This window comes from Vigna unguiculata, chromosome 1, assembly GCF_037176805.1.
Source record: "Vigna unguiculata cultivar grain cowpea cultivar isolate G323 ecotype 2 chromosome 1, ASM3717680v1, whole genome shotgun sequence".
NCBI classification, from domain to species: Eukaryota; Viridiplantae; Streptophyta; class Magnoliopsida; order Fabales; family Fabaceae; genus Vigna; species Vigna unguiculata.
This window is the reverse complement of record NC_140792.1, coordinates 39,176,888-39,188,506: the sequence shown is the minus strand read 5'-3', so window position 1 is coordinate 39,188,506 and position 11,619 is coordinate 39,176,888. Positions and strand designations below refer to the sequence as shown.

Here is an 11,619-nt window from a genome sequence, read left to right as displayed (position 1 = left end):
CGTACCTTCTTTCTTTTTTACTTTAATTACAGTCTTCGGTTATATGACAGAATTTCGTGGTGTTTTTTTGGGTCAAGTATGCGAATAATTGTTGATGAAAGAAAGACTTGGTCATGTTTTAAATTTTGTGTCCCTAAGATAATGGAATCAAACAGTATAAAATTTAATTATGCTTATGCATTAATAGGATGAAGATAAAATGATGAATTAGAAAGTGAGGGCAGAGAGAAAAAAAGATTGAAAGGAGGTTCCAAATTTAGGAAACAGAGAAGATAATAGGAAGCTGTCGGCGAAACCCCAGACTGTCCCCACTCCTATTTATATACAAAACCCCTTTTCATTCTCATCCCATCTTCTCCCACTCACTCTTCTCCAATGCCTGCCCACGCGCCTCCAATCAACAAACACTCTCCGCCGCCGCCCAAACCCAAGCCCAAAGAGGCCCATTTCAGAGGCGTCCGCAAGCGCCCCTGGGGCCGCTTCGCCGCCGAGATCCGCGATCCCTGGAAAAAGACCCGAAAGTGGCTCGGAACCTTCGACACCGCCGAGGAAGCCGCCAGGGCTTACGACACCGCAGCCAGAACGCTCCGAGGGCCCAAGGCCAAAACCAACTTCAACTACGTCGTTGCTCCCGCGGTGCTCGCTGCCCCTGAATCTCAGGCCCCAGCCCATGACCCACTCGCCACACCGGTCGAGTTCTGGGGCCTTCCGTTGTTCTTCACCACGGATGCAGCTTCCGGGACGCCGGTGAGGTCCGAGTACAAGGGTTACAAGTTGGAGAACATTGCCGGTTTTGTGGTTACCAAGGAGGAGGAGAAGAAGCCGTTTTTGTTCGACCTTAATCTGCCGGCGCCGCTATTCTGAAGCCGCCGGCGAAAACGTCGGCGGTGATGGCCTAGTGTTTTTCTTTTATATATTTTTCTTTGAATTTTGTTTATATGACTTGTTTTGGGTGCTACATGGCCATTGTTGTGATGTTGTACAGTTCAGATTATAGGTTTTGAGCAACATTTTGATTATCGCGGTAGAAACCAGCTGGGGAATATGTTTACAGTTGATTTAGCTATTTGTTTGTCGTTTGTTGCATCCTTGGATTATCACTGAACCTATGTTAGTACGTACAGTTGCATATGCAAGTCCAGGTTTTATATATGTATCTCGAACTTCTAAATGTAAAGCTTTTTGGGTCTTTTTTCACCACCGTTAACTTGAAATTAATCAAACTCTGATTTACCCAATGGGTGGTGATTCATTGTACATGAATGGATTTTTCTGCAGAAAGTTTCGTATCAGTTGTTTTGTAGTCGCATGGCTTTTGTTCAATCTGTGTGAGCAACAGTAAATTAAGTAAAAGTTGTTTTTTTTTCAAAATCAAGTAAAGGTAATACTTTACAAAAATGGGCAGGCAGAACTGCAGAATCGATTCGAGTTTCAGAAAAAATGGAAAAAAGAAACAAAAGAAAAGGAAGAAAAAGGCGAAGACTGTGCATGAGACTCAACGTGCCATTGCTGCTGTTCTCCCTTTTGACCGCTGCCGTTACGAGCATGAACATCTGCATTTTGCCTTGTTTATCTATTTTCTGTAGGAATTAAGAGATGTTTGAATACATTTTTTCTTTTACAGAGGCTTGAGGATGTTTATTTCTTCCTATGTAATTTTATTTTTAAAAGAATATTTTCTTAATATTTTTATTTTATTGAGGAAGGTAAAAAAATAAAAAATTCGAGTGACAAAGTTATAATTACCTCTCATCATAATGTGTTCGAAAATCTTGTACCATACCTAACAATATTATTCCAATAAATCATGGTTGTCAAGAAATAGTATATCTAGCCAAATAATATTTTATGCTTCCCGCGTTATTATAAGGTTTGAATACGAAATTCTATAATTTTTAGAAAATTAAAATTTCATTCTCATGTTTATAAAACATTACTACAATAAATTTTAGCTGAATAATAATTCTACTCCGAACGTGGTCAAGATTGAATACTAGGCTTTTTTTCTTTTAATGAATGGATAAACTTTTCTTTTAAATTATTGAAAAGAATAAATTTTTAAAATTGCTCACATAAACAAATTGTAATCTAATTAAGCTTATATTTTTTTTTCCAAGTTTAGATTTTAGTTAAAAGTTCGTGTTTCACGCAACATTTATTTTGTTAGGATGAAGATCAAATCGTAACTTTTATTATATATACAAAAGTCTTCATTACTTAAGTTCAAAAAAAAAAAGAATTTTACTGTGTTCAAAATTTGGAATGTTATAACTTTTTTATCAGTTTTGAAAATTGTCAATACATTGAACCTTAATCTCTTGGAGAGTAGTCAACATTGATTAATAATGACATAAGCTGCTTTCATTCTCACTATAACTAATATAATGAAAGGGATATTTGAGTGTTTCTTCTCATATTTTGAGTACATCTTGGATTTTCATCTTTATAAAACTAATAAGTTTTGAGTTCATCCATATAAAATACAATTTATGAATATTTTTCATTTATTATCAAATTTATTAATTTTATTCAATATAATACTTTCCACTCGTATTTGGATTTTTAACAAAATTCATTTACTTATAAAATTAATAGTTATAAAGTAGTAATAAAATTAATGGTATGTTAATATAGAGTATTCTCATAAGGGAGTTTGTGTTTATTATATTCTAATACAAATATATATGGAGGACTAAAGAATTTATCGAGAGATAAAGAATTTATTGATAATTCTTCTTTATAGTCTTGTTATTTTCATAATGACAAAGATTTCTTCTCAAAAAATAACTATCTTATAGTTATATTTTTATGTCAAATATGATTTTGTTATAAGAAATTGATATTAGAGCTATTATATTTGTAAAGCTTGATGTTGAGAAATTTACTAAAAAGAATAAGGTAAATGACAAGTGAAAATGCTCACATGCAAAAAGAATGTGAGAAGTGAAAATGTTTGTTTTTCTCATATAATAAAAATGTGAGTTGACATTGGAAGGAAAATAAAGATTGTGAGTTGAACTCATATCTACCCTAAAAGAGATAATGCAATAACAAAAAATATGTATATAGTATAAATTGTTATCGTTGATTGATAAAGTTTTAGGAGTATTTGAATAAAAGACTCTCAAGAAATTTTGAGTAAAGCTTGAAAGTTTATATATAACAAAGTCTCTATATAATCGTGTTTATTTGAAGAAACAATTATATTCAATTTAAATCTATGAAGGTGATGTCATTCTTAAATATATTGATAATTTCAATCAAAATTTTCTAAATTTAAAAAAAATTTGTTGTTGTGATTGATTTATGAGGACCTAATTGTTCTTCTTGTTTCTTTTCCAAAAAGCTAGGATGAAAGATCTACTAAAATTATTATTAAAGTAGGAAATTACAACGATCTTGCAATTTTTGAATTAAAAAGACGTATTGATAATTCATACAATGGTACTAGTTCGCGTGAAGTCTAATATCATAAGAGGTATGATAGAAGAAGGAAGAAAAGTTCCTCAAGAAAATTCAAGCAACAAAACAAAATTAAGAACAACAACAAATATCATGATTATTAGAAAGATACAGTTAGAACTTCACAGTATGGTGGAAAGTAACTATGGTTCAAAAAAAATCAAATAGTGAAAATATTCTTTCTCTCACCAAATATAAATGATAATGATTTGATTCTTGATTCAACATGTGATTTTCACATGACTCCTAACACATATTGATTTGTCATGGTCATAGAGGGTGATAAAGTTTTAATGGAGAATGACACTACTTGTAGTATAGTTAGTAAAAATACAATGCAAATCAAGATGGTTGATGACATTGTGAGAACATTAACTAATGTGAGTTATGCCTTTGAACTCTAAAAAGAAATTTAGTTTCTTTGATGTTAGACTCTCTTCTATGTTCAAGTTGAAATAATGGGAGAGTGTTAAAAGTTTTTAGGGATGTCATGTCAATGAAAGTTGAAAATAGACTATATATCCTACAAGGAATCATAATCATGTTTGCAACATTGATTTGGTGTTGCAATTGTATCATGAATTAAATATTGGTGATGTTTCTTATAAAGAATTTTTTTACATTGAAAAATATTCCATCATTTGTTTTGTTATTTTGTAGAGTGGATAATAATAGTATGAATGAATATGAAAACTTGAAAATTGAAAATGACGATTAATATGTATTGATTGTATACATAAATAACAGAAAGATTCATCACAATTGAGTCATGAGCAAACTCAAATAAAAAATTAATACATTATCTACCATCCAAAATCTTAAAACAATAAATTTATGAGTCATTTTATTTGTATATTTGTATGCTAAATAAAATTGAGATATAAATATGTTATATATATTTAAAAGTCATTCACTACTAAAAAAATTCATATTTCCTGTTAATTTTATTTTGAACTTTTTTTTGTAAGAAATACTTACAATTATTTTTTCAAAATATTTTATACAAAACATTTTTCACAACAAATTCTGTAAGAAATACTTGCGAATTTTATAATTTTATAGGAAATAATTATCCACGAAAAAAATATATATCATTTCAGATTCTTAGAAAGAATGACAGAAAAAAGTCTTTTTTTGCAAATTTTTTTAACAAATTTAAAAAAAAAAAATCTCATATAATATAAGAATTTTTAGTAATAATTATTAATATGTTAAATAATTATTGAATGAGTTTAATAATAACTTGTACATTAAATAGGATCGTTTGACATCAAAATCTAACATTTTTCGGTCGTTGTTTTTCACTGTTAAGTATAAAACTTTAAAATAACACTACGACTTTTTGTGCTCTCTCATATCGCTATATAGAGGAAAAATCATTGTTTAAGATTATGTAAAACATTGTTCTCTTGGATATACCGACAAGTACAATTTTTATAATAGTGTCTATATGATAAAACCTTTCTTAAAACCATGCGCAACCTCTTGCATTATTAAATTTTTAAAATTGTTCTCAAATCTTCTTTTTTTTTATAGTAAATAACATTTTATACGGTAATAATAGAATTAAAATATTGTAATGTTTCTAAAGAAATCAATGTAAAATATTCTAATTTTCTTATTCAGAAGAATTTTAAGAAGTTACATGTCTTTCATGAAAAAACTCTAAATGAGCACGAAGTGAAATATGTGGAGAACTTTTGCACTATAATAAGCATGATACGAGAACCAAACTTCTAACTTTAAGATATGAAAAGTACTTAATGGCTGATAAAAAAAAAAGAGAAAAAAGTACTTAATGGAAAACGAGGGAGGAGAAAAGAAGAAGAATAATAAGAAAGGAATAGAAATAGATCGAAAAGTAGAGCTGTCAGAACGGATAACTCGATTCGACACAACTCAATCCATCATGGGTTGATGATTTAGTGAGTCAACCCAATCCGTCTCACTTTTTAGTGAGCCAAAAAAATTCGAACCCGGTCCGGTCCACCACGGGTTGACGGGTTAAACGGGTTGGCTCACAGGCTTACTTAATTAAAAAAATACAATTTTTTATTTTTTTCAATCAAAACTAAATTGTAATTCTAATTAAAATTTAAATAAACTTTAATACAATCCAAATACAAACCAAAATAAAAAAAATACAAATTATTTATGTATTGGATAAAAAAAACCTAATATAATCCAAATGTAAAGTCCAACTTAATAAAAAACACTTGTGTAACCCTTTTTCTGCAGGTTGGTGAGCCCCCCAGTGAGCAGGATTATAAATGAGCCGGATAAAAAATCAATCCGTATTGAAATTTGTAAAAGTATTTCAATCCAACCCATTTTTACAGCTCTACTGAAAAGTAAAATTATTTAGATGAAGGAGTAAAGGGTACAAAGCAAAGAAAAATCGATGAAAAAGTTTTTTTAATTTTAATTAATATGATAGAGTAAATGTCTTTTAAAGAAAAATACTAAAATGTTTTATAAAAATTAAATTTAATTAAATATTAAAAATATTAAAATGTTTATCACGTAAGTTGAGTTGTATTCTTTCGCATGGATTTTACTTTTTTAAGAAAAGTGTAAAGTTTACATTTTTTTTCTACTTTGTTTTTTTTTTCAGGTACTTGTTATTGTGCATTGTATCTTGAACGCGATTCAAGCTAGAAAAATGGTTGAATTTTCCATCTTGAATCTGTAGAATAATTATGTTTCAAACATAATATTTAAGGTTATGTTCTAGTAAATTTTGCCAAATCTCTGCAAAAGAAGATTTATCGAATGTATGATCCAAGTGACATTGAATATTGTAGACCAGAAAAATAGTTAAAAGAGAATACTCATTAAAAATAGTTATGACAGTTTTCAAACAGATACTTTGTACCAATAATAGTTTAAAAAAAAAAGTACCCGAAAAATAAATTTTTATAAAGTTGATTTCTTTAATTTTGTTTTTTTCAGACATTAAAATTTGATTAGTTTATCAGTTAAGTCAAAAATTCTGATTCGGTAGATTAAGTCTGAAAGTTTACGAGAAACGAAAACTGTATGATTTTTCATTAAATAAATTTATTTTACGTGTAATATAAGTTTTAAAATTATAAGTAAATGTCAGCTATAAAATTTTATGTCTATGTACGTAGTCTTCTAATAATAATTCAGACTGTTTAAAATGTGTTTTCTGAAAATATTATTGAGAAAGAAAATGTTTTAAACTTCCCAAATTAAAAAATATCTCCAGTCCTTTCTTTCTAGTCTAGGCCTTCGATTTTGGACTAGGCGCTTTTTGGTCAACACAGTTAAGATACGGATATTGTTTTCTGCACCAGGTTTTTCCTTTCTACACTCCATTAAAATATGATATCCGTCCATCATCAAAAGTGATGTTTTCTGGATTGTCTAATCCAAATTTATTTTTCGGATATGAAAATATATTTCACATTGTGTATTCGGAATGCATTTAAGAAAAATATTATATTTAAATTACTCTTAATAATATTAAGGGTGTGTTTGTTACCAAAAATAGATTTAAAGAAGAGTGACTCAATTGGTTTGAGGGGATGAAGAAGGAAAAATTAAGTTGTTTGTTATAAGGGATTAGAGGTGAAAGTGTAGAAATTTGAAGATAAAATTTATAAAAGTTTGTAAATAACTTAATGAATGTGATAAATATAAAATAATATTTTAATAGATAAAATTGTTATATTACAATTTTACTCCTATGATTAAAATTAATATAAAATAAAATATAATTATTATTAGTTTTATTATTATTATTAAGTAAAAACATATTTATTAAATTAAAAAATATATAAAAAAGATTAATGGATAATTAGTTAACTACGAATTGTTGAGTTGTTTTTCTCTCCTTATCTTTTCATCTATGCAAGAATAAAAGTATTTCATTCTCCTTAAAATCCATCTAGATCTATCTATAGAAATCAGCTCTAATTCCTAGAAGTAACAAATTTCATACATCCTCTTAATCGGTAAATCTTTAAAAACAAACACAACATAAAAAGAGTATATTTACTAATAGATGCAATAAATTGATCTAGACAATAAATAGAGAATAATTGTTAAACATTGATGAAATTATTCTGATTAGTCTTCATTTCATTGGTACTCTCATCTGACATTAAAATATTTCAATTATTCTTCTTAATATTAAAAGAGTATTTTTTACGAATAAATTAATAAATCTAGACAATATGTAGAAAAATTCCTATTTTTCTTATTATTATTATTAATAAGAAGAAGAAGAAAAAGAAATATAATAATGATGATGATAAAATAATAATAATAAAAACAGTAATAATAATTATATTAAATTATACAATCCAAAATATAATTCTAATCTAAATATATATCGTGAATTGTACACTCCAAAATATAATAAAAAATATATATTTTTAATTGTACAATTTAAAATATATTTTTTTACGGAAATACATTTCAAATTGTACCATGAATTATATACTTCTACACAATCTAAAATATATTTTAGGATCTGAAATGTAATAAAAACCTGCAGATATAGAGGGTACACGAGCTTGAATGTGGAGGTTGGAAACCCAAGGGACGAAGGGTTGAGTCTAAGGATGGTAAAAAAATCATTACCCGCATATATTCGTAATTAAAATTTATGATGGATATTAAATGAATATTTATAATGAAAATCCACGGTAAATATAAATATTTAATTATTTATTTTTTTATGAGGTGATTATGAGTAACATGATATTAGACTTGTGGATACCTACTGATAATTATAATAATTATTAGTAAATTTTATTTAAGTTTTTTTCTAAATTTAAGTGATCAAAATAAATTTATCAATGAAATATATATTAACTACGGAATAAATTTTTAGAATTGATTTTATATATTTTTATTTTTTTATGTGTACGTATGATGTTAAAGTTATTTTTGTAATAGATTAATTTTTTAAAGGTTAAATATTCAAATCACTCCTTTAAATTTGTCTTTTAGAAAGACACTTTATTTATATTAATTTTTATTGTGTAATTTGATTTATTTATTTTTTTAAAGTGAATTTTTGAAACCAAATTCATATTTTAAAGATTTATTTTTAAATTATTTTATTTCAAATTAAAAAAAATTAAATATAAAAATATGGTTAAAATACTCCCTTCTCCATGTTTTTGTTGAAAAATCTCAAATAGGTCCTAAGATTTTTTTTAGTCTCAATTAGGTTCATATTTTTGAAAATGTGTAACAATTAGGTTCATTCCGTTAGTATAGAGTTAACGGTGTTAAAGATGTGCCACGTGTCAGCTTCACATTTTTTAAATTTTTTAAATTTTTTTTTTTTTAATTTTTGATTTTTTTTTTAAATTATTCATGCCACGTGTCACGTCAATATTGTGCCACGTGTCAAGTCAGTAAGGTGACAGGTGTCAAATCATTGTCTGAATATCAATTTGGTCCATATATTTGTTATTTTTATTACATTTCAGTCCATTTTTTTTTTAATTTTCAATTTCATCATTTCTAAATTGAGATCAAATTTAACTTTTATTTACTCTTTACCTTTCTACAATATTGAGCAAAGTAAGAATTAATTAAGCTTTTGGTGGTACAGAAGAAAGTATTGGGGGTACATGGAGAAAGCCCCTTATTCTAGGCACCACAATGCTTTCCTCCTCAAGCCCGTGAAGGTACGTAAAAGACAAAATTAACTTTAGACATTTAATTTTTCTGTTTTAGGCTTCTTTTTTGTGGATTACATGATCCGGGAATTCCTTAGATCGTAGAATCTAGTAGTGTATTTTTTTGGACCGTTAAATTCAACTTCTGAGCTTATAAGTCTATTTTAAATCATATGATTCAAAAGTCAACTTTGGAAAAAAATGTTTTAAGTTGAGTAACTTGAAATATATTTTCAAAATAAATTTGTTATGTGGTCTAAAGTAGATTTGCAGTTCTGAATATTATTTTTAAATTGCTCAATATAGAAGTTTACATTTTATTGTATAATTTATAAATTTTAATTTTTATAAATTGCATTGTTCGAAAGTTATTATCTAAAAAAATTGATATCTAAATATTATAATTTAAAACAAATATTTAAATTCAAATTTTTACATTACATAATTTAAAAGTCATTCAAAATAATTTCTAAATTGTATTCAGACTACGCAAACCTTCATCTAACAAAAACAAAAGAAAAATTTCAACATTTATGAAAATACATTACAAACGTACGAAGGTGTAAAAAGAAATGTCATTACATATTTATTTTCTATAAAAGATAAGACAAAAGGTACGAAATTCTAACGCAATTGACGGTTATCGTAACCACTGCCATTATACCACTTTGGATTTATTCTTATAGCTTGTATGACATTAAATATTATTTTTTATTATAATTAAGTATACTATGAATCTACTGTCGGTCCAAGTGTGTTTCAATTATTGTTAGTGTATTTTTTAATGTTAATTTCAATGAATACTCGTGCGGTGGATACTTGTTTACAAACGAGACAAGTTTTTATGCTACGAATCAAGTAGCATTGATCATTATTATTTGTCTGTACTTTCTTCCGTTGGATCTCAAACTTATATAAGATTTGTGGTTGTAACTTGGGTTGGTCTGATCTTGTTTAAGTCTATTTCATACTTAATCCGTAGAATATGGTCACTTTGGTTTGTTTTCTGTTGAAAATTCAAGCTAAAAAGTCTGACTCATTTTATATAAGTGTGAGTTTGCGGATATGTAGGTTGACCTGTGTTTTTTTATTAAACCTTATAATAAATCTGTTAATGAAAAACTTGAACAAATTCATAATATTAAGCAAAGAGTTTGAAAAGTTTGATGATAAATTAATAATTCAACATTTTCATCATATTTATATTTATACTTTGACATACATGATATATTCTTCAAATTTTAGTACATTCAAAATACATAATATTCATCTTTTTCACTCATATAAGAATTAAAAACGCTCACATAAAAATCCGGGAGGAAAGTAATAAATATACACAAATACAAGTTTATTTTTTATATGGACCATGAGCTAGTTCACGCGGCTTGCAGGTTATGCAAGTCCAACTTTTACAAGTCAGCAAACTCAATATTTCGATCCATTCAACACTATTTTAGCAGATATATAGGCTAGCCCGCTGAACAAAACCCAGGTTGCCATCCTATACAAGATTTTGTTACATTAAGTAATTGAGAATAAACTTTTTACTATTGAAAACAGATTATTCATAAATTCTTATTATTATTTTTAGTTGTAATAATAATCACCTTTAAATTTTTGTTCTTGTTTTAAAGAGAAAAATACCAATTTATTTATATATTAATTTTTATAAGAAAAACTGACACAACGCATTAATATAACTTTCAATTCTGTTTTATTTTCATTTAATTTTGAAATACACTTATTATATCTAAAATATTATCTATAGCATAAGTTTCATCAACAAGATAAAAAAGTAAATCAAATAAAAAATTATTATATATCTATTTACTACAGATAAAAAAACGGAAATATTTCTTAAATTACATAAACATTAGTGCTTTTGTGTATTCTGGAGAAAGTGAGACAAAAGTGATGGTCAATAATTTTGTGGTTGTTGGAACCGTTGAAGAGGTTGGGCCCACGCAGACAAAACGTAGCCGTTGGTAATAAGATGGGCCAATATATTATCGCCAAGTGTGAAACATGTACCTAAAGTTCCTTGACTAATGCCAGGCTTTTTTGCTATCTTGCGCTTTGGGTGAATAGTGTCTTCAACTTCCTAATGTTAGGTTTGAATCGGGAGTGAATTCGAAGGAGTGAATTCGAGTATATTTGAATTGAGTTATATATGAAGATGAGATTATTTGAATTAAGAAAATGATCGTGTAATTTGAGTTGATTTAAAATTAAAGTTTGTGTGAGTTTATATATAATATGATGAATATGATAAATTAAAAAAAAAAAACTTTAATAAATAAAATTAGATGATTAATATTTTATTTTTGAATTTTTTTAATATAAATTTAAATATAAATAGTGAAAATGATTTTAAAATGAAATTAATATATATATATATAACAATATAATATTAATATATAAAGAGAATATTTTTATTGTGTATATATTTTATTTTTTTAATTTAATTCTTAATTATTCTTTTAAAATTAATTAT

The 11,619-nt window shown here is 27.0% G+C and overlaps 1 protein-coding gene across 1 annotated transcript; it reads left to right on the top strand.

The window, feature by feature from the left end:
- Positions 1–209: 209 nt before the first annotated feature.
- Positions 210–1,257, top strand: LOC114180771 (ethylene-responsive transcription factor ESR1-like). Its single transcript, XM_028067066.2, has one exon. It carries the CDS (start codon positions 376–378, stop codon positions 862–864), a length of 489 nt encoding a protein of 162 aa, XP_027922867.1. The 5' UTR covers positions 210–375; the 3' UTR covers positions 865–1,257.
- The last annotated feature ends 10,362 nt before the right edge of the window (positions 1,258–11,619 follow it).

What these genes read in the sequence shown, in the direction of transcription:
- LOC114180771 (XM_028067066.2), top strand. Translation starts at nt 376, where the DNA reads ATGCCTGCCCACGCGCCTCCAATCAACAAACACTCTCCGCCGCCGCCC.